The 24,678-nt window shown below is 42.8% G+C and overlaps 1 protein-coding gene across 1 annotated transcript in view; it reads left to right on the top strand.

Annotated features, from left to right (window-relative positions):
• Window positions 1-24,678, top strand: part of rbm46 (RNA binding motif protein 46) — a gene marked incomplete at both ends in the record, with an annotated part of 74,636 nt that overhangs the window by 37,869 nt on the left and 12,089 nt on the right. The window contains 2 exons of the mRNA XM_083788919.1: window positions 5,951-6,156; window positions 7,134-7,236. Of these exons, the coding sequence (XP_083645045.1) occupies window positions 5,951-6,156; window positions 7,134-7,236 (309 nt within the window). The remainder of the gene's footprint in view (window positions 1-5,950; window positions 6,157-7,133; window positions 7,237-24,678) is intronic.

Raw genomic sequence — 24,678 nt, 5'->3', positions numbered from 1 at the left:
CGCTCTCCGTTGTGCATATGCCCCCCCCCCATATTATTATTCATTTTTTAACGTGTATGGGAGCGTCCATCCCCAGCCAAAGCATTTTACATCGATCAGCTGCTCAGAATGCACCACAAGCTGCCATCAAATTCCCCCCCGCTGTTCTGACTTAAAGGAGAATTCCATGCTAGAATGCTTTCTTATCTTTCTCACCTTTCTTTGTAGTTGTTACGTCCCCACCAAAGAGGTCCAGGTGTTTTTTTGTGCAAAAGCTCTTTATTGGCTATTTTCCCTACCATAAGCCCTCAATGAATTGCATTGCATTGAATGGGAATTGAATGGGGCTATGGGGTGTTATGCTAGTTCGCTTATTTCCATCGAAAGAAGTAGTAAACTGTGCCGCTTGGGATATTATTTACATTATGAAGAGAGGATATATACAAAGAAATTATAATTTTAGCGATGGAAATAAGCGAATTAGCACAACACCCCATAGCTCCATTCAATTCCCATTCAATTCAATGCAATTCATTTATGGCTTATGGCAGGGGAAATAGCCAATAAGGAGCTTTTGTACAAAATAACACCTGGACCTCTTTGGTGGGGACGTAACAACTACAAGGAAAGGTAAGAAAGCCTTTTAGTATGGAATTCTCCTTTAAAGGTATATTCAGTGATTTCACTCAAAAAACCTTAGGTTTCGTTTTTGGCTGTGGGACCCAGCCTTTCGTCCAATCAGGGTAGAGAGTCAAAAACGAAACCTACGGTTTTTTTTTACCCCCAGGGGTTAACTGGGGACAGGGAGGAACTCCTTATATGGCCAGCACACTCTATAGTAGGGAGGATTATCACAACAAAACAAAAAAATAAGTGATATTTGAATTAAGTGAAATCACTGAATATACCTTTAAGCATATTATACTTTAGCTATTGAAAATTAGCTCATGAACTTGTACTCTTGTGGGTCTGCTATTTTTGAAAATTTGTGATAATGTGCCTCAAATCTTTGAATATATATTATACTGTATTCTTTCAGAGTTTCAGTTTTTAACCCATTCTGACCCGAGATCAGATTCTAAAAATGTCTATTACATCCTGACAGTTTCATTATTAACCCATTCTGACCTGAGATCAGATTCTAAAAGTGTCTTCGATTTTTCAAAAATAGCAGACCTACAAGCTCGTAGCGCGCCACTCGGTGGCGCGATATGAGCTTGTAGATCTGCTATTTTTCAATAGCTAAAGCATAACATGATGCCAACACCAAAATGGGTGCCCGTTCAGAATGGGTTAACTCAAATCTGTGCTTCTGGGGGGTCCCTGGAACAACATATTTTCAGATGGGGGGTCGGCGGCATATTACATATAATCTTTGGGGTCCTTTACATGAAATATTGAGAATCACTGATATATAAAAACATGAGTTTTTTTTACAGAAAAAATAAATTAAAAAAAAATATATATATATATATCGACGTCAGGCCTAAATGGGTTAAAGGACCACTTCACCACTTTTCAACCTATCTTCATATAGTAGGTCCTCACAAATAATCATGAAAAAATGGCGCAATTCTTTTCTACTCGGTCTGTGTCTCATAGGAGGGCTGTGGGCAGTTCAGAAATCGTCTTCCAGTGACATCATCGATGGGGAATACAGGCTAATAGAAACTGCAGGCTTTCTAGTCCTGAAAAGTTGCAATGCGAAAATAGAAGCCATCGTTCTCACGATGATGAAAATCTAAACATTTTTGTAAAAAAAAATCTTGTTTAAAAATAAATCTGCCTAATGATGATGTCACTGGAAGACGGTTTCTGAACTGCCCACAGCCCTCCTATGAGACACAGACCGAGTAAAAAAAAATCGTGCAATTTTATCATGATTATTAGTGAGGACCTATTATATGAAGATAGGTTGAAAAGTGGTGAAGTGGTCCTTTAAAGTAGCACGGATTTACAGTACTACTTTATGGAATTTGCTCAGTATGGATCATGGCAGTAGAATTATTTGTTGACAGAGAAGGCAGCAGTAAGTAAGGGATAATATCGGTGGTCATTCTCAATGACAATGACCACATTTTCTCTCTGAGTCCCTTAACCCATTCTGAACGGGCACCCATTTTGGTGTCAGCATCATGTCGTGCTTTAGCTATTGAAAAATAGCAGATCTACAAGCTCATATCGCGCCACCGAGTGGCGCGCTACGAGCTTGTAGGTCTGCTATTTTTTGAAAAATCCAGTGGAAACCTCGTATGAATCTGATCTCATCTGCGTGTGCATCCCGACAAAAAGCAGGTTCACTAACTTTGCTGGCAAAAAGAATCCTCCGAGCAAGATGAATAGAGGGGTATGCGCATGCATAAAGTGAATGGCAAATCGAGTGGCAAAGTGAGTTTAACGTTGTTTAAAACACATTTAGTGCCGGAAGTGCATCAAAATAGAAGCTCCGGGGTGCCAGAGTTGTCTGTTCGCTTTTACTTTGAAAGCCATGAACCGGAAACACTTTCCTAAAAAAGTTGACTTTACAAAGAGACCTCAGATCCCCGATCATCTTAATTAATTTTTTTACGCTCCAAAAAGCGTTCATATTTTGCGGGAGAGACGGATGAGGAGCAGAAATGAAGCGCCAGCATATCGATCCATTCTCCTTGGATTAGGAGATACGAGTCATTCTTTCCGCCGCGCTAACATGGGAGTCAATGACAAGCTAATAGTTGCACTGAGCGTTAGCATACGGCAAGCGAAAAGCGAAATGCCAAAAAAAATAAATAGGAAAAATTCTGAATATTCTCATCTCGCCCCGCGTCGCTGGGACGTCGCTAGGACGTCCACAGACATCGTAGGCACCAATATTTCGGGATCCTTATGACGTTCTCACACGTCCTATGTTTTAATTGTGTTAATGCAATCATATTGGACTGTTCTGTTTGGATGTATGGGCGGTCATGGCCAGAAAGTAGTTTATTGGCACTCAGCAGGCGTTTCCAGCATAACTTCCTGGTTTGATGATGTCACGCGCATACCCTCTATAGTGTGAACACTATATAGGCTTATTGTTATTTATCGCTCAATGATGAATTTCCCGGTTGATAATGTATATATCCATAAATAAATGTCTTCTGTCTTTTTTCAAATTCAAAAGTAGCAGATCTACAAGCTCAACATGACTCACTTTGCTGCTCGTTTTGAGCTTGCAGATCTATGCTGCTTTTGGTGCTATTGTGTAGTTAGTATGATCAAGTAGGCCATTCATTTACGGAAAACACAAACTAAAACACAAAAAGTTAGAATATGGAGATAAGGGGTTTCTGCGCTGGCAGAGACGATACAGGGTGGTTACAGTACGTCTCCAGATAAGAGGTTTCTGCGCTGGCAGAGACGATACAGGGTGGTTACAGTACGTCTCCAGATAAGAGGTTTCTGCGCTGGCAGAGACGATACAGGGTGGTTACAGTACGTCTCCAGTTTTCACTCCAGTGGTTGATAACTGACTCTCTCTCCACTGGAATAGCCAAATAATTGTGAAAACAGAGGCAGGGCAGTTGGACAAGAATATTACCATACGCATACATATACCAGCTCGGTGGCCTTGCCATTAGCCCATTCTGACCGGGCACCTATTTTGGTGTTGGCATCATGTTATGCTTTAGCTATTGAAAAATAGCAGATCTACAAGCTCATATCGCGCCGCTAAGAGCTGGTCTGATATTTTTGGAAAATCGAAGAACGACTGACATAGAAACGTAGCTTTTTCAGTCATTTTCAAACAGACATTTTTTTAATCTGATCTCAGGTCAGAATGGGTTAGTGTCCACAGTGGTGGAGTGTAACTAAGTACATTTACTTAAGTAGACATTTGAGGTATTTTTACTTGAGTATTTCCAGTTTTCAATAACATACATTTTACTTCTACTCAGAGGCACTTTTACTCGACTCCAATTATTTGAAAACTTAAGTTACTATTTACTTTCTAGATTTTGATTAATATTACAAAACATACAGTACATCAACCACTTATATATTCCGGTTATTTGAAAATAGCCGATCTACAAGCTCACAGCGCATTGCTTTGCCTTTCAAAGGATTTTTTTTTAATACATTTACACATTAGACATTTTGTGAAATTGGACATTCCGCCTAATGAGTACTTTTACTTTTAGTACTTTAACTGTATTTTGATGCCAATACTTTTGTACTTTTAATCAAGTAAAGTTTGAATACCGGAATTTTACTTGTAAAAGGGTATTTCTCCACAGTGATACTTTTTCTTGAGTACTACTATTACCCATAAACACACACACACCAGCTCAGTTGCCTTGTGATTGTGACTCGGAGGTCGTGGGTTCAATTCCCGGGGGGTGTACTTAGCTACCTCAAGCAACCTCACACCATGGAAACAAGGAGACAGCCTGGAGATAGCCTGGCCTTTGGGCAACCTGGTCATTAGCCTGTTGGTTCCCAAAGCTGCTTATATTGAATGAATAATGTTTTTTCGGGCTGACATTCTTGAAAGGAATGAAAAAATACACTCGCACACTGTGTATCTGCTCGGTACAGTACAGTTTTTTTCGTTTCTTTTAATAAGGCAACTTTTCCGTCCCTCCGGATGTGCCTGAAGAAGGTCCGGAGGGACCGAAACTTTACCTTATTAAAACTAAAAACTTGGCATTTTTTCTTGGCATCCAAGACATTTGTCTTGGATGCCAAGGACCCCGCCCTGTATCTGTATGCTGCATGGCACGGTGTAGCCGAGACTTTACGTCAAGGCTGTGAGACCTCAATGAGTCTTAACCCATTCTGACCTGAGATCAGATTCATACGAGGTTTCCACTGGACAACACACTGGTCTGATTAACCCATTCTGACCTGAGATCAGATTCTAAAAATGTCAGTCGTTCTTCGATTTTTTTCAAAAATAGCAGACCTACAAGCTCGTATCACGCCACTCGGTGGCGCGATATGAGCTTGTAGATCTGCTATTTTTCAATAGGTAAAGCACAACATGATGCTAACACCAAAATGGGTGCCCGTTCAGAATGGGTTAATCACTTGAATATGGAGCCACGCCTCCTTCGGGAGACAAACCTAAAGAACCCTTGAACCTTGTACAAGAGTTTTTTCTTTTAATAAGGCAAAGTTTCGATCCCTCCGGACCTTCTTCAGGAAGGGAGGTCCGGAGGGACCGAGACGTTGCCTTATTAAAAGAAAAGAAAAAAAAGCTGACGCACAGTGTGCGGGTGTATCTTCATTCCTTTCATTGATGTCCACTGGCCCTACGCACCTGTGCATACGCCTGATTTCTAGGTGTGCGAAAGCTTTTTCCTATAGAGCTGACATTATCGCCTAACCTGACGCTGCCACATCCAAGAAGCTTGCTATACACAAATTTGTTTCACAGCTTATTGGGATCTGGGATCGCGGAAGCAAATTCGATGACGGACGGGGGCTGTTCCTTTTTTTCAAGATACTTGGTAGATGATTGGATGGGACCATCTGTCTATCACCGTGTGGGCGTGCAAACACAACCAATCATATTGACGTGTCTATATAGCTTCACATCCGGTTTCGCACATATCCCGCCCTTAGCTCACGCTGATTGGTTCGGTACGGAACGGATTGGTGTCAGCTCAACTCCCTGAGAGATCCCAGATGAAGGCTGTGTTGGGGAACATGGTTACCCAATACCGCCCTCATCTGGCAGCGTCAGGTTAATTATCGCCATGGTGTATGGCAGGGTTCCCCAATAGGCGGCCCCTTATAGATATAAATGGCATTAAATGGGGGTCAGTAGCCTATGCATGTCAAACTGGGCATCCTTTTCAAATGGGGTCTTGCCCTGAAAATGAATTTTCAGGGCAAGACCTCGACCTCGCACGTACAGACTCGGCCCCCAGCCTGGTACGCTAGTCAAAATATGGCCCTTGAGGAAAATTAATTGGGGAACCCTGGTGTATGGTGTCTTCTCTTGCAGGAGCGGCGGACAGTGAGCCCTTTCTGTTTCCCTGCCTGCCCGGTACGCCCCTCTCCTCCACCAGCCTCTGCTACCTGAGGCCCAGCCAGCTGACCACCGCTGTGAGCCTGCTGGAGTTGTACTGCGACAAGAACCACTGGCCGCTGCCCGAGTACCACCTGTACTCTGCCCCGGGACCCAACAACCAGCTCTGTCTCATATACAAGGTATAGACAATAAACTAACTACGTAATACATGGTTAGACAGCAAACTACTGCTCATATACAAGATGAGATTACCAACTATTACTCATATACAGGTTAGATTTAGAATGATATCAAATAAAATGCCAGTAAGAGTGTTGTTCTTATTTGTAGAACAAAAGAGGACAAACATTTCCTGATTTTAAACTATCTTTTAACACTCTGTGTCTGTAGTAAAGTCAAATATCTTGGACATTGTATTAAAGAACAGTTGACAGATGATGATATACACAGACAGTGTCGTAGAATGTACAGTATGCACAGGCGAACGCAAGTTCAGTATGTGTTCAGAAGCAGTTAAGATTACTCTATTTAGAGCTTACTGTACACCACTCTACACTGCCCACTTGTGGTCAAGCTACAGAAATCTGCTACTTTTCATGCTTTTGTCTTGTGTGACACTAGCCTCGTATGATCATGATCAAGTAGGGGGTTCATTAACAAGAATGACACGTGTATCATTAACTGCCAAGTGAAACAAGCGCTCTCCCCCCCATATTATTATTCATTTTTTTAACGTGTATGTTTCTGTGTCACAACCTTGCGGCCGTTGTTTCCGACGTTCTGTTCGAGGGTTCAATCACTGTTTTGTTCCTGCTCTGCAGTTGGCTCATAACAACCGCTGTTGTTCTGTTGTCGCTAATACCAGGCCAGCCAATCATGACTAGGTCACGCTACTACGTGATTGGCTACACGAGTGGAGTGGTGCAGACTCCCATTGGCTTAGGCGGTGCTTCAGAGTATACCATTGGCTTAGGGGGGCAGTCAATCATGACTTGGTCGCTAAAGCCAACAGCAGAGGATGTAGGCCAGGCTTCCCCTGTTAGAATATGGAGATAGGAGTTTAATGCCCGACAGCAATGTTATATAAAAGTTGCGCGCGTGTGTGTGTGTGTGTGTGTGTGTGTGTGTGTGTGTGTGTGTGTGCGTGTGCGTGCAGGTGTATATCCCATCCATCAATAGCAGCTTCATGCCAGACAAGCTGTGTACGTTGGTGGAAAATGCCAAGGAACTGGCAGCTCAGAATGCACTGTGGAGCCTCGGTACGTCCACGCACGCACACCCCACTCATTCACTCATTCACACACACGCTCTGCAAGGAACACAAAGTGTATCTTTCCTGCCTGTTGTGGCCAATTATATGCTGCTTAAACACACCACGCCAAACACACACTCACACACACACACACACACACACACACACACACACACAAGCTCTTGTGTGCAATGCCACTGTGTCCCCATTCGTTGGGGCTCTCGCACAAAGCTCTTACCGTCATGTGACACACTTAAGTAGTGGAACTGTATCTCCACACATGCACTACTGTACTCACGTGCGCACACACACACACACACACACACACACTGGCATGGGCATCTCTCTAACTTCATTGACATGTACGGAAAAGTAAACACTCATTATAAAAAAAGTTTTTTCCCTCCTCTCTCTTGCACGCGTACACACACACACACACACACACACACACACACACACACACACACACACACACACACACACACACACACACACACACACACACACACACACACACACACCGGCAGGGGCATACTGCCCCTTGTCTGCCAAGTTGCCACGGGGCCAAGTTCATTTCTTGCAGATTCTTCTAGCCCCATTACCTGCCAATGCATCACATTCCTGCTGGTCCCCCATCCACACAAAATAATTATTCAAAGAATAAACAATGGTGCTTTAGCATACAGTACAAGCATTCACTGTGCAACAAGAGATTCACCGTTTTAAGGCCAACATAATCACATTGGCATTTAACACACACACACACACACACACACACACACACACACACACACACACACACACACACACACACTTTTTTTTGTTTGGCAAAATATTAATAATACTGTCCAAGTAACTGTGCCCACGCAAGATACAGGGCCAACAGTTTCTGTATCTTCATGACATGTTTACTTTAAATCGACTCTGAAAGCGAAAGCTTTGCAATTACAACTTGTCGCCTGGAGAATGCGAGGCTCCTGACAGCATCTACGTACTTCTGGCAGCATAATAAATATTGATCCTCGGTTTAGAATGAAAAGCCACAGTAAAAATCACAGTACAGTCCTTCACTTACTGTACCGCCGCCTGACACACTTAACTAGTGGAACTGGTATCTTCACACATGCACTACTGTACTTGCGTGCGCACGCTAGCACGCACACACGCACACACACTGGTACTTGTAGTATACTAACTTCATTGACATGTACGAAAAAGTAAACACTCACATAATTATTATAAAATTCCTCCTCTCTCACGCACACACACACACCGGCACACCGGCAAGTTGCCACGGGGGGCCCAAGTTATTTGGCGAGTCTTCTCGTATTACAGTACCTGCCAATGTATCACATTCCCGCTGGTCCCCCCATCCATACGAAATAATCATATTCAAAGAATAAACTTTACCATACAGTACAAGCATTCACTGTGCAACAAGAGATTCGCCGTTGTAAGGCCAACAGAATCACATTAGCATGTTTAACCCATTCTGACCGGGCACCCATTTTGGTGTTAGCATCATGTTATGCTTTATCTATTGAAAAATAGCAGATCTACAAGCTCATATCGCGCCACCGAGTGGCGCGATACGAGCTTGTAGGTCTGCTATTTTTTGAAAAATCGAAGAACGACTGACATTTTTTAAAATCTGATCTCAGGTCAGAATGGGTTTAATCAGACCAGTGTGTGTCCAGTGGAAACCTTGTATGAATCTGATCTCAGGTCAGAATGGGTTAACTGCTCCTGACGGAACGTTCCGTCAGAAGGAATCCAACCAGCAACTGATTCTGGCGTAATGTTCCGTAATGTTCTGTCTGATAAGCTTTATTATTGATTATTGATATATATATATATATATATATATATATTTTTTTTGGCTTGGCCTTTCCTTTAGCGATCCCAGACCGGGTTGCTCAACCGCGCTGCCGTCCACCTCCCTTAATACAGGCTGACTAAAAAGATGAATAACTCGAAATCTACGGACCTCTCCATGGTTTGGATAAAATGCGCAATGTTCGGAGGTCTTGGCTGATTATCCGGTGGTTTAGATGGAAACATTGGCGCTTTCTAGAGCAAGGGATGGCTTCTTTTTAGCTCGCTAGCATTGACGCTATTTATTTAGCATTAAATATGGACACTCCAGACAGGATGTCAGTCCAGTGTGTGCTGCATTGAAAGAGGCTCGGAAGCCTGCGGTTGGCTCTGCGTCCAGCAGGAGGCAGTAGTAGTATCTATCACTCACACACACACACACACACACACACACACACACACACACACACACACACACACACACTACTTTTTTTGTTTGGCAAAATATTAATAATACTGTCCAAGTAACTGTGCCCACGCAAGATACAGGGCCAACCGTTTCTGTATCTTCATTTAAATTGTTTCTGACTCTGAAAGCGAAAGCTTTGCAATTACAACATGAAACTGCAATGTGGCGCGCACACACACGCACACACACACACACACACACTGTGCCCACGCAAGATACAGAGCCAACAGTTTCTGTATCTTCATGACATGTAAATTGTTTCTGAGTTCTGACTATCGCACGCGTGAAAGCGAAAACTTTGCAATTACAACTTGTCGCCTGGAGAATGCGAGCTCCTTGACAGCATCTACGTACTTCAGCATAATATTGATCGTCGGTTAGAATGAAAAGCCACAGTAAAAAGTACACAGTACAGTCCTTCATTTGCACAGTGGGTTTTTTTTCAACCTTTTTTCATGTTGAGGTGCATTATTTATTCATTCAGCATTTGAGCCACAAAGTACAATTTGATAAGAACGTAACTATTCTGTCCGTGCTGTGTTGATGTGGTACCATAGGAGATATAACAGCAAACAATGATCAAAATATAATAATATAATAATTAATAATAATAATATTATAATATAAATAAATAAATAATAATAATAATAAATAATATAAATATAATTCTTTAATTATGTATACTTCTTGTAAATTAAGTAGGCCATTGTAATTAATTTATCAGAATTAATTGCATTTTAATCAAAACCTGAGAAGCTTTTTTTTGGCCAATAAAACTAGATTTTGGTATACGAGTGAATCAATGAATCAATTTCCCATCATCTACTGGGCCAAGCAAAGCGGTCTGATCGACTTATTCTCCCATTGTGTGTGTGTGTATGAATGCCCGAAGGTCATCCCAAATGGACCTGGTTCCATTTGTATACACTCTCAGAGTTAAATTATACATTGATTTTAAAATATAAATCAGGGTCTCAGAGATAGAAAAACAAATGCCATTAAATGGTGGTTTGTAGACTAATGCATGTCCTTGAAATTTAACGGGTTGAGAAGAATCACTGCTATAGGGTCACATACTGCTGTGACATGCATCTGCTGTTTTAGAATTTCATGGAAAAATCTTGAAAGTGTGAGCACACAGTGTCAACAACTGATTTTTTTTTTTTTTTTCTGACCGGGCACCCATTTTGGTGTTGGCATCATGTTATGCTTTAGCTATTGAAAAATAGCAGATCTACAAGCTCATATCGCGCCACCGAGTGGCGTGATACGAGCTTGTAGGTCTGCTATTTTTGAACAATCGAAGAACGACTGACATTTTTTTAAATCTGATCTCGGGATCTCGGGTCAATCAGACCAGTGTGTGTCCAGCGGAAACCTCGTATGAATCTGATCTCAGGTCAGAATGGGTTTAATCAGACCAGTGTGTGTCCAGCGGAAACCTCGTATGAATCTGATCTCAGGTCAGAATGGGTTTTAATCGGCCTCAGGTCTTCATATCGTTAGCTTTATGTTTTGTGTGTGTGCGTGTGTGCGTGCACATGCTCCGTGCAGCCTTTTGTAAGTAGAATCCAAAAGAAAGAAACGCACATCTCCAAAATAAATCCTACAAGTGCTGAACATAAAGATACGTACAGGCTGTTTAGCAGCTCCCAGAGGTAGTTTTATCAGGAGTAGTTTAAACATAAAGATACGTACAGGCTGTTTAGCAGCTCCCAGAGGTAGTTTTATCAGGAGTAGTTTAAACATAAAGATACGTACAGGCTGTTTAGCAGCTCCCAGAGGTAGTTTTATCAGGAGTAGTTTAAACATAAAGATACGTACAGGCTGTTTAGCAGCTCCCAGAGGTCGTTTTATTAGGAGTAGTTGGATGACAACATTTGTCAGGTATCATACCTGACGAAGACTCGCTTGGGGTAGAAAAATTGTCATCCTACTCCTTAAAGCATGATGAAATTTAGAACATTTTGCCATAATTGGTTGTTGATGGTACCCCAACTTTCAGCAGCTGTCAAAAATGCCCCTAGGGTGGTTGAATAGAAACCAATGACATGCATTACATATCCCATTATGTGGGATATGTTAGTAGACACCTTTACAAACACATTGGTGAAGAACATTCTTGGTAAGAAATGTATTCCCAGATTTGACATTATTCTGATAATATCCCCTTGACTAAATTGGATACTTTGTGCACTAGTTAAATAAGCTGACAATTGTAATTGAATTGCATTCAAATCGTTAGATTATTAAATGGAAATCGTGCACAGAAACCTGGTTTTATTCAGACAACATGATCATTGACGCATGTCCATTCACATAGTGACTGGGGATGAACAGACTTGTGGTTCGACATTTACATTTATATTTGTATTGATCGACTATATGTTAACTCTGTCTGAGCAAGTAGCCCATATGTGACCAGGGACAGTAGTTTGATATACAAGGGGGCCATGGTCATTTTTCAGTTCTTTACATATTATGAAACTGCACACTGTAACCTTTCATATGATGTGATTGATTGTGTACAAAAAGGCGGATTTTAGCGGAATTTGCATACTTTAGCAGGAAAGCTGTATTTTCTGGTTAGCATTGGTTAACCCAATGGTTATAACATTAGACATAGTGACATGTTTAAGCATGTTCAAGCGACTTAATGACAATAAAACGACTTTCTGATGGAATAAAAACATTCTTTAACATTCCAACTGTGTTAATGTGGCTAAAAACGAAAACTACCCACATTTTTTATAAATTGTATTTTGGTCAATTGTAAAGTTTCAATACTGCCGACTTGTGGTTGAAAATACTGGCACTGGTCACATATAGTATAATAATTCTCCATTAGTGCAATTTACTACATTTCTGGTATGACATTTTCTATTAACATAATACCCCCTTCCCCAAAAAAGGCATGCGGGACCCCCAAATTCGCAGGGGGGGTCAATATCCCAAGGTTGGCAGGTCTGCACAGTTTAATGAAGTCCCCATCCATACGAAACCCAGGAGCACACAATGAATAAACATTTTGTACTGTAAGTTAAGTAGCGTATGAATTATACAGTTCAGATCAGCTTTCACAGGAGGGAGTATGCATATCGCCTCTGCTGGGTGGAAATGTCATACGTGTGTCCTCAACCTCGAATGTTATACTTTCCAATGTTTGTGTTAGGGACAAGATGATGAAAATGTTCCCTTCATTGTCAATGGCATTTTTAAAACAAACATTGAACTAAAGACAAACATTAAATTCTCTGTATTGTTATTAATAGGGTGAATGTAAATCTATGTATAGAGCCTTGGATAAAGGCGCTATATAAATGCACAATTTACCAATTTAATGTAACCTTAATCGTCAATGGCGTTTTTAAAACAAACATTGAGAACTAAAAACAAACATTAAACCTGTATATAGGAGTAAAAATAGCAAAGGTAGCAGCTTGTGTATCTGCTACTTTTGACGATTGTGCGTCACACTGTAGTGTGATCAATTACGACTAGGGGTGGGTCCCGAATCTCGGTACCAAGTATGTACCGAACCGAACGTGCCTGGGTACCGGGTACCCATTACAATAATTCAATTTCGGTTCTCTCTATCGGTTCCCACAGACACGCGGTCACATGCTATTTATTTATTTTCTTCCCTTAATAGATGCGCAGGGAACAGAGCTGATCTACAAGCCTACACCGCGTTGCATCAGCGCCGAGTTGTGGGCTTGTGGCTTGCAGAGGCGGAGCAATCTCTCTGCATGGAGTTAGTTGTCGAGGAGTCTAGAGACAGAGAGACGCGCTGTGCCTGGCACTGAGGCGACATCATTATTAAAGTTTCTTAAACGTAATTTTCAAGTAAAGTTTATGGGAGGAAACTTTTAAGAGGGGACAGGAATCTTGCGCCTTGTCTGAGTCTTCACTGCATACGTGCGCAGCACGCTGGCTGCGCAGCATTGAATCAACATGAGACAAGGAGAGAAAGCGTCGGTGCACTCACTTCGAATGCGCACCCGTGTGTGTGTGTGTGTGTGTGTGATCACGGCGTAGTGTCAGATACCCAGTCTAACTTCGAGAGGTGGCGAAAAAACAACAAAAGATAGCCTACTTTGGGCAGCCCGTGTGCATGCACATTTCTGTTAGTAGCAAACCAAGCCGCCTTTGTTTTCAATGATCCCCCATTGACACGCTGCCCCTTCCCCTTCATTAGCGATGCTAATTTACACAGTCAATCGTGTGTGTTGCTCTCAGATCTCAGACATGCTTTTATTTGTTATTGGTAATAAGAGAAGTAGCCTGTGTCCAAAACCGTTCCAAAACCGTTAGTAACACTATTGCCCTGGGTAAATACAGAATCGATATTATATAGATACATTTAAAAGAATCACTATATTATCCACAAATGGCTCAATAAAGGAGAAGATGTTATACTATTCATTATACATGTCTTTAGTATACAGTATACACTCTGCTCTGACATGCCATGCAGACTGTGCACCACATGATATTTTTTTCTAGATTTCTGACTTTGTGTTGCAGTGATGTTTATGTTGTGTAGTCTCTCAGGCATATTTGTTGTCATTGTCAGTAGTAGTAAGAGGTAACTGTAGTATCCACAAATGGCTCAACTGTTAAAGGAAAGGATGTTGGTCTATACTCTATTCATCTGTCTTAAAGCAGTCTTTGTAATATAAGCTTTGTGAAAAACAATTGACCTTAAGTTTATACCATTTATTTTTTTACTATATTATCCACAAATGGCTCAACTGAATGAGGAGGAAGAGGATGTTACACTATTTATTCATTACATGACTTAAATTGACATTGAGCTTTTTTGTTAAACATTTGACCTCTTTTATATCATTTTGGAACCGAAATAGGGAACCGTTAAGAACCGGAATCGATAAGCAGAACCGGAATCGGTACCGGACTCGAAAAAATCCTAACGATACCCATCCCTAATTACGACATTAATTTACGGAAAAGAAAACAAATTTGGAGGTAAGAGGTCTCTGCCCAACAGCAATGATATAGAGCGTCGCAGTCCCTCCCCCTTTCAGAACGGCGAGTGGCCCAGGAAATGAAAAGCAATGCATTTTCCCACTTTCTGAAAGTATTTATTTAAAGACGGTTACGCCGCGGACAAAGCCAACTCGGATCGTGACAAATCATGACAATGAACACAATGTTTTGGGGCCGATCAAATAATTTATAATTAGAAAAACAAAACAAATAGTGTTGTCTCCTGCCTTTATTTTCTTCTTTCTAATGATTTGATCGGCCCCAAAACATTGTGTTCATTGTCATGATTTGTCACGATCCGAGTTGGCTTTGTCCGCGGCGTAACCGTCTTTAAATGAATACTTTCAGAAAGTGCCTATGGTCAAAATGCATTGCTTTTCATTTCCTGGGCCACTCGCCGTTCGGAAAGGGGGAGGGACTGCGACGCTCTATAGTGTATTTTACTGCCAAAGAAGAGGTCCATAGCTCAGCTCTGACTTCAATGTTATGGATTGAATTGGATTTAAAAGTCAAAATGGAGTTTTTTGTAAACTAGGTATATACTTTGTAGTTTTATTTGAAATTGTCTTCTTTCTGTCTTATTTGAATTTCCATCCATTTCCATAACACGCAGAGCTCACATTGCAACGGCAGTTTCATTTCCCCCAATTTGCATAAACATGGCTGATTTCTTCAACACCCCCCCAGTCCGTTCTCATTTCATGGGTGGCATTGTGTTTGTAAATTCATTCCAAGGGCAACCGGAGCGCTCTCTTGTCTTTTGGGCATTTAGCGGTGTTGTGACGACGCGTCCCGTTAAAAAAAAAGAATTCAGAGCATCGCCGAGAGCGCAACTTAACACCACCGCACCATTTCCCACATTGCAACCGTGGCTGTAGCAAAAATAAATAAATAAACGCTTATTAACCGGCTGAGCTGGTTCCAAGCCATGCATTACAGTGGGAAATTATTCAACAGAGGTGCTGAGAGCGTTCCTACTGTTCTGCCATTCATGCGCACCCTTTGGGCACCGTGCAGCCTCATTTAAGTCGAGCAACAATCCAAAAGTTTTTATTATTTATTTTTTGTGTTAATCACTGTCGAAACGGGGAAAGCGTCCCGTGTCGTTTTAGATTTTAGAGTTGGATATATTTAACCCATTCTGACCTGAGATCAGATTCATACGAGGTTTCCGCCGGACACACACTGGTCTGACGAACCCATTCTGACCTGAGATCAGATTCTAAAAATGTCAGTTGCTCTTCGTTTTTTTTCAAAAAATAGCAGACCTACAAGCTCGTATCGCGCCACTCGGTGGCGCGATATGAGCTTGTAGATCTGCTATTTTTAATAGCTAAAGCATGACATGATGCTGACACCAAAATGGGTGCCCGTTCAGAATGGGTTAAATGAATGGGGACGAGGCACTACTTAGAAGGTGTTGGTGCCATTCTGACCTGAGATCAGATTCTAAAAATGTCTTCTATGTCAGTCGCTCTTAGATTTTTCAAAAATAGCAGACCTACAGTACAAGCTCGAGCTTGAGCTATGAGCTTGTAGATCTGCTATTTTTCAATAGCTAAAGCATATTAACGTAATGTTAACACCAAAACGGGTTCCCGCCCCAAAATGGGTTAATGTGTTAACCACTTGAACCCTATACCGTTCGTACTCCGGAGCGCCAAAAGCGTCTGAATGCGTTGTTGCTCATGCGTGGCGGTGACCTTGCAGATCGGCTATTTGCAGCGCAGAAACGGGATTCGTCGTAGAGCTTCAAAAAGAGCACACCAGACCCGAGGGACCTGCAGTCAACATATTATTCACGTATACCGTATATCATTTATGTGGTTATCCCATTCTGACCTGAGATCAGATTCATACGAGTTTTCCACTGGACACACACTGGTCTGATTAACCCATTCTGACCTGAGATCAGATTCTAAAAATGTCAGTCGTTCTTCGATTTTTCAAAAAATAGCAGACCTACAAGCTCGTATCGCGCCACTCGGTGGCGCGATATGAGCTTGTAGATCTGCTATTTTTCAATAGCTAAAGCATAACATGATGCCAACACCAAAATGGGTGCCCGGTCAGAATGGGTTATGGCGCTTGGAGGTGCTGTGTGTGTAGGGTTCTTATATAATTTAAGCGGTTAGTCAGAACAGTGTGTGTCCCAGTGGAAACCTCGTATGAATCTGATCTCAGGTCAGAATGGGTTAAGCATTCAGGCCCGGAGAGAATAGGTGTGTACTGCTATAGTGTCCATGTAAGAAACAGCCACAGTCCCTGCGTGCACGCCATCTGTAGTGACATTTTGGCTCATAATGAGACATAGTACCATGATTGGAGCCCTATATAAAACTAACAAAAATGTATTCTAGCTCCTGCTAAAAACAATGATCGCATCGCTAGTAGGCCTCTGAATGATACAGTCTGCAATGTAAGATGCTTCCACTAGAGGGAGTATGTATGTCGTCGTTATGTCAAACAGATTGCAGATCTACAAGCTCACATTGCTTGTCACTTTAGGGTCCTCAACATGAAAACCTTTTGAGTACCACTGATATAGCAACATATAGGTTTTTCTGAAAACATTTTATTTTTATTTTATTTTTATTTAACCCATTCTGAACGGGCACCCATTTTGGTGTCGGCATCATGTTATGCTTTAGCTATTGAAAAATAGCAGATCTACAAGCTCATATCGCGCCACCGAGTGGCGCGATACGAGCTTGTAGGTCTGCTATTTTTGAAAAATCGAAGAGCGACTGACATTTCTAGAATCTGATCTCAGGTCAGAATGGGTTAATCAGACCAGTGTGTGTCCAGTGGAAACCTCGCATGAATCTGATCTCAGGTCAGAATGGGTTAAAATAATTTATTTCCTTCAAATCGGCCCCCGGGGCTCATAATGGGTTTAGTAAGCCACAATGTATCTAAAGAAATGCATATTATGGAACAATATGTCATTCTCAGATATACTGTCTGTGCAGACCGCTTTCTTCGCTTCGCCCCCCCCCCCACGGGAATGCGGACCTTTTCCCACGGTGCTCCCACATGGTTTTTGAGAGGATTATGCCAAACACTGCTGAAACCAGGTGTGGTGCAATCTGCTGAAACCAGGTGTGGTGCAATCTGCTGAAACCAGGTGTGGTGCAATCTGCTGAAACCAGGTGTGGTGCAATCTGCTGAAACCAGGTGTGGTGCAATCTGCTGAAACCAGGTGTGGTGCAATCTGCTGAAACCAGGTGTGGTGCAATCTGCTGAAACCAGGTGTGGTGCAATCTGCTGAAACCAGGTGTGGTGCAATCTGCTGAAACCAGGTGTGGTGCAATCTGCTGAAACCAGGTGTGGTGCAATCTGCTGAAACCAGGTGTGGTGCAATCTGCTGAAACCAGGTGTGGTGCAATCTGCTGAAACCAGGTGTGGTGCAATCTGCTGAAACCAGGTGTGGTGCAATCTGCTGAAACCAGGTGTGGTGCAATCTGCTGAAACCAGGTGTGGTGCAATCTGCTGAAACCAGGTGTGGTGCAATCTGCTGAAACCAGGTGTGGTGCAATCTGCTGAAACCAGGTGTGGTGCAATCTGCTGAAACCAGGTGTGGTGCAATCTGCTGAAACCAGGTGTGGTGCAATCTGCTGAAACCAGGTGTGGTGCAATCTGCTGAAACCAGGTGTGGTGCAAAGGTGTGGTGCAATCTTTTGAAAATGAAAACTTTGAACAGGCATAACTCATGCCTCGTTTGGCCAGAAGCCATGGATCTTGTTCACACGTGTCTTGACTCATGCGGAACAACATCTTTCACTTTGACCAATAAGCTCCGCCCTCAGATTTTAGTCCATTTTGAGCAATTTGAAAAACACTTACACCAGATTTTCCGCCAGGGTTTTTGAGCAATCTGAGTGAAATGTTCTACACACAATCTATGGACCGTTATCTGAGCTCCCAGTGTGAAAATAAGTTTGTATGTGAAAGTTTGCATGCATAGCAGCGATAACGGGTACTTTGCACGACTCATGCCTTGCCAAAAGCCATGGGACTTGTATAGACATGTGCCTTGACTCATGCAGACAAGCAACAATAAGAGGGGTCAAGGAAGGCAGCAATAAGAAAATGACTATATGCAATACGCACAATAAACATGGCATGTTTATGTCTCTCACTAACGGCTCCAGACTCCCGAGGGCTTCAGTGAAACCGTCACGGCCTTGACTGTCTGGGCCTCCATATATGGATTCGACTATAACTATACTATTAAACCATATGACTCAACGTAATGGGCAGTTATTTGAGTCGTTGTGTAACACTAAAATAACAACAAAACATCCATCCATCCCTCTTCAACCGCTTATCCGTAGTCGGGTCGCGGGGGGCAACAGCTCCACCAGAGAGCTCCACTTCCCTCTCCAGGGCAACATTAGTGACTTCCTCCTGGGGGATCCCGAGACGTTCCAAGGCCAGTGAGTCAATGTGTTTCCTCCAACTGTGCCTTGGTCTCCCCCCGAGGTGTCTAGTAGAAGCCCTAGGAGGGGTCCACGCGCACCCCCCTTATTTATTTTTCTAGTCTGGTTTTTATTCATCCTTAGGACCTCTAAAATAATAATTTTGATGATCCCAAGAACAAAAATTGTCCCTTTGGTGTTTTTTTCACTGTTTTATGAGTCATACAAGTGCTGCGGGATTACTGGCAGGAACGCCTACGAGCCCGCCTTTTAGAGACTGTGGCACGCTCAATAGCCCAGATAGCCCAAAAGTAAACATACCATTTTTTTCTAGACAACCTCAGGTTTCCAATGAGACCAACCATGTCATGCTCACATGTCGGGAAGGGCGGTCAATACGTAATGATTCAAGTTAAAATAACATTTTGTGAGGGGAAAAAAGGCCATCAACCATTTTCCGAATGACCCCTTGACCTGTCACTTCAATATATGTGAATGGAAATGGGATGCAGGGGTAGCTACAAGCCTCCCCTATACAGACATGCCAAATATATGCCAATTTCATGCAGTTTTGGGCAAGAACCATGCAGCTTTGTGAATGCAGTACAAATCGTGGCTTAATCCCCATAGTGTTGTTGTAGTACGGCAGTTAACCAAACCTATTGTGCATTTTATGACTAAAGCATGAAACTTTCTACAGTGTTTCTATATACTATGAAGTTTGTTTTCAGACGTGGAACCACTTCTGAGTTGATGTCTGTAACTCGTTAGAGGCTATACACATATCGGGTTGTCAAAAACATGCATTTTCCCCTTTTTTGCAGGCACAAAGACAGTATATCAATAAGAAGGGTTCTGGAACCCACTAGTCATCATCAAATTGCTTTAATAGGTTAAATTAACAGTAGAAGATATGTCAATTGGGCTTCATGGGTCATTAGGTCACACAAACACCTCACATAAACACAGACACAAAAATCGGATCAACCATTTGTGTTCAATTGGATTGAGCATTGGACATCTCTTCTTAACATATCCTATTTGCAGTAAAGAGTGTCTACCATGCAATGACATTATTAGAGAGGTCTAACAGTCTCCTGAGATTGAACAAAGGGCAGACTTTTTGCACTTGCATCGCTTCGTGCACCCTTTCTTGCAACCACAATGTATCAGTTCATAGCAGCTCTGTGAGGCTTCTGGAAGGGTGGTCCACAGTGGCTGCCATCCCAATTCTTCTTTCACCCAGCCCCAATCAGAAGGGCTAGGCTGGATGAAGGGAATGGCATAGAAGCCACATTGATGACCAACAGGGCACAGTGGCACAAGTCCTGTCGAATAAGATACAATCAAACCAAACTTCAGCGACGGCGGAAGTCGTCAGAAGAGGTGAAACAGTCTGTAGTACCCAAAGTTCACACTCGGTCTACTGACACTGACAGCCATGTCTGTACTAAGGACAGGGTGTGCTTCTTCTGCAACAAGCTAGCAGGCTCTCAAAAAAAAGAAAAACTCAGAAAAGTGCTGAAATGAGGCTTCAACAAAACAGTTGGACTTCAATGTTAGACAAGCTGCTTTGGAAACGGAAGACACTGAGTTACTAGGCAAACTTGCACCTGGGGACATGATAGCCCTCGAGGCAAAGTATCATGAAAACTGCCTCCAGATGCTTTACAACAAATCAAGACAGGCGCATTCAAAGGATGGACATGAGGAAGATAATCTGGTGCATGGTATTGCTTTCGCAGAGTTATTGGCCTTTATGGAGCAAAGTAGAGGTGATACGCCCCAGTATTCAAACTGGCAAACCTGGGTAAACTGTACCAAGAACCACTTAAACAGCTTTGTGCTACAGTAGATTATCGTGTCCACACAACCAGACTGAAGAACCGGCTTATGTCTCAGTTACCTGATTTAACAGCTTGTACATAAGGAAGGGACACCCTATTAACATTTCAGGATGATATCGGACATGCTCTCAAGAAGGCCTGTGATCACTACCGTGATGCCATGTATTTAGTGAGAGCAGCACAAGTGGTACGGAGAGAGATGTTTTCCAAGAAGTTAAACTTTGATGGCTCATTCCATCCTAACTGTCAGAAGGAGTCTGTACCTACATCTCTTTTGGCCTTGGTGAACATGATCCTGGATGGGGCCAACATCAAACACCAGACTCAGCTTCTGGAAAAAGGAACTTCTACCGCTGCTCTTTCAATCTCACAGCTGTTGGTTCTCAACAGTGTCAAACATACACGAGCAGAAAAGTCATCAGGTACAGTATGTCACAACCGTAACCGTGAAACTCCACTTCCTCTGTATGTGGCAATGAAAGTCCATGCTGTCACACGCAATAGAGGGCTAATTGACACTCTCTTCAGTCTGGGTATGTGTGTGGCATATGATCGCCTGCTGCAGGTGTCAGCTGACATTGCCAATGGAGTCTGCCAGCGTTTCATGGCAGAAGATGTTGTGTGCCTGCAAAAATGCGCAATGGACTCTTTACAACAGCTGCGGAGGACAATATTGACCACAATCCGAGCTCTGGAACAGCAAAGGACTCCTTTCATGGCACTGGGATCTCCTTGATGCTGCACCCTACACATGAAAGTGTAGGCTCTGACCGTGGTGTGCTTGTGATTGACCAGTCCACTCTATCCACTAGGTCATTCATGCCACTGCCACAAGCCTACACCAATGTGCCACCAGTTGCTCGGATGACAAAGATCTTCAGAGCCTCTCCAGTAAAAGGCCCTTTGAAAGTCTTGGATTTCCAAATGACAGCAAGAACAAGAGAAGAAGAAGATGGGTGGTTGAGAACTGTGAAGGCAGCCCTGGATGATCCAGAAACCAACCAGGCAACCTGGGTGTCATGGTCTGCCTATCATGCTCATGGTTCACGGTTACGGTTGTGACGTACTGTACCTGATGACTTTTCTGCCTGTGTATGTTTTTTTTTTTTTTTTAAGATTTTTTTTTTTGCGGCTTACGCCTTTTATTGATTTTTGAAGGGACAGACAGTAGGCTGACAGGAAACGGGAGAGAGATGGGGGATGACATGCAGTAAAGGCCGTGTCGGGCTCGGGAGTCGAACCCGCGGCACACTGCGACTGGATTACCAGTCAGGTGCCCAGACCGTTACGCCACGGCCTGGGCCTGCCTGTGTATGTTTGACACTGTTGAAAACCAAGTGAGACAGTGAGATTGAAAGAGCAGCGGTAGAAGTTCCTTTTTCCAGAAGCTGAGTCTGGTGTTTGATGTTGGCCCCATCCAGGATCATGTTCACCAAGGCCAAAAGAGATGTAGGTACAGACTCCTTCTGACAGTTAGGATGGAATGAGCCATCAAAGTTTAACTTCTTGGAAAACATCTCTCTCCGTACCACTTGTGCTGCTCTCACTAAATACATGGCATCACGGTCGTGATCACAGGCCTTCTTGAGAGCATGTCCGATATCATCCTGAAATGTTAATAGTGTGTCCCTTCCTTGTGTACAAGCCGTTAAATCAGGTAACTGAGACATAAGCCGGTTCTTCAGTCTGGTTGTGTGGACACGATAATCTACTGTAGCACAAAGCTGTTTAAGTGGTTCTTGGTACAGTTTACCCAGGTTTGCCAGTTTGAATACTGGGGCGCATCACCTCTACTTTGCTCCATAAAGGCCAATAACTCTGCGAAAGCAATACCATGCACCAGATTCTCTTCCTCATGTCCATCCTTTGAATGCGCCTGTCTTGATTTGTTGTAAAGCATCCGGAGGCAGTTTTCATGATACTTTGCCTCGAGGGCTATCATGTCCCCAGGTGCAAGTTTGCCTAGTAACTCAGTGTCTTCAGTTTCCAAAGCAGCTTGTCTAACATTAAAGTCCAACTATTTTGTTGAAGCCTCATTTCAGCACTTTTCTGAGTTTTTCTTTTTTTTGAGAGCCTGCTAGCTTGTTGCAGAAGAAGCACACCCTGTCCTTAGTACAGACCAGGGGGGCAGTCAGCCAGATATTTCGTGAAGCCTCATTTGAAATCGGTAGTTCATATAATGGCCTGTTGTGGCGCTGGGCTGGACCCAAAAAGCCCCATAGCTCCATAGAGGCCCATGTATTTTGGCCCAACTTCACCTAGACTGTATTACCTTAATAAACATGGTCATGAATACTTTCTTCTTCCAGTCACTAGTTTAAAGTCTCATTTCTAATGTCATAATATTCTTTTTGGAAAAGTATGGTCCCATTAATTAAAAAAATGACCATAAAGAAAAAAAAACATCGCGTATGTTCTGAGGGGCGTGGCTACCGTTACAGTCTATGATCGGGATTCCCCTCCCACTCGAGTCAAAATAAAAACCAACGGAGAAGAAGGGGGGAAGTCCCGCCTCGTTGTCTGGGCAGCCAATGGCCAGCTGGTCCAAAACGGAGCCAGCCAATGGCCAGCTGGTACCAAACGGATCTAGAAAGATGGCGATTTACAATGAAGCGATTTCAGGCTTCATTTTACGTTCATGTTAGACCCGGAGAACGCTTTGTCCATATTTTTTACAGTCTATGGTACAGACATGGCTGTCAGTGTCAGTAGACCGAGTGTGAACTTTGGGTACTACAGACTGTTTCACCTCTTCTGACGACTTCCGCCGTCGCTGAAGTTTGGTTTGATTGTATCTTACTCGACAGGACTTGTGCCACTGTGCCCTGTTGGTCATCAATGTGGCTTCTATGCCATTCCCTTCATCCAGCCTAGCCCTTCTGATTGGGGCTGGGTGAAAGAAGAATTGGGATGGCAGCCACTGTGGACCACCCTTCCAGAAGCCTCACAGAGCTGCTATGAACTGATACATTGTGGTTGCAAGAAAGGGTGCACGAAGCGATGCAAGTGCAAAAAGTCTGCCCTTTGTTCATTCTCAGGAGACTGTTAGGCCTCTCTAATAATGTCATTGCATGGTAGACACTCTTTACTGCAAACAGGATATGTTAAGAAGAGATGTCCAATGCTCAATCCAATTGAACACAAATGGTTGATCCGATTTTTGTGTCTGTGTTTATGTGAGGTGTTTGTGTGACCTAATGACCCATGAAACCCAATTGACATATCTTCTACTGTTAATTTAACCTATTAAAGCAATTTGATGATGACTAGTGGGTTCCAGAACCCTTCTTATCTTTGTGCCTGCAAAAAAGGGGAAAATGCATGTTTTTGACAACCCGATATGTGTATAGCCTCTAACGAGTTACAGACATCAACTCAGAAGTGGTTCCACGTCTGAAAACAAACTTCATAGTATATAGAAACACTGTAGAAAGTTTCATGCTTTAGTCATAAAATGCACAATAGGTTTGGTTAACTGCCGTACTACAACAACACTATGGGGATTAAGCCACGATTTGTACTGCATTCACAAAGCTGCATGGTTCTTGCCCAAAACTGCATGAAATTGGCATATATTTGGCATGTCTGTATAGGGGAGGCTTGTAGCTACCCCTGCATCCCATTTCCATTCACATATATTGAAGTGACAGGTCAAGGGGTCATTCAGAAAATGGTTGATGGCCTTTTTTCCCCTCACGAAATGTTATTTTAACTTGAATCATTACGTATTGACCGCCCTTCCCGACATGGGAGCATGACATGGTTGGTCTCATTGGAAACCTGAGGTTGTCTAGAAAAAAATGGTATGTTTACTTTTGGGCTATCTGGGCTATTGAGCGTGCCACAGTCTCTAAAAGGCGGGCTCGTAGGCGTTCCTGCCAGTAATC

This window comes from Protomyctophum parallelum (genome assembly GCF_964188405.1).
Source record: "Protomyctophum parallelum genome assembly, chromosome: 18".
NCBI classification, from domain to species: Eukaryota; Metazoa; Chordata; class Actinopteri; order Myctophiformes; family Myctophidae; genus Protomyctophum; species Protomyctophum parallelum.
The sequence above is the reverse complement of the archived record's forward strand: the minus strand, read 5'-3'. Positions and strand labels throughout refer to the sequence as shown.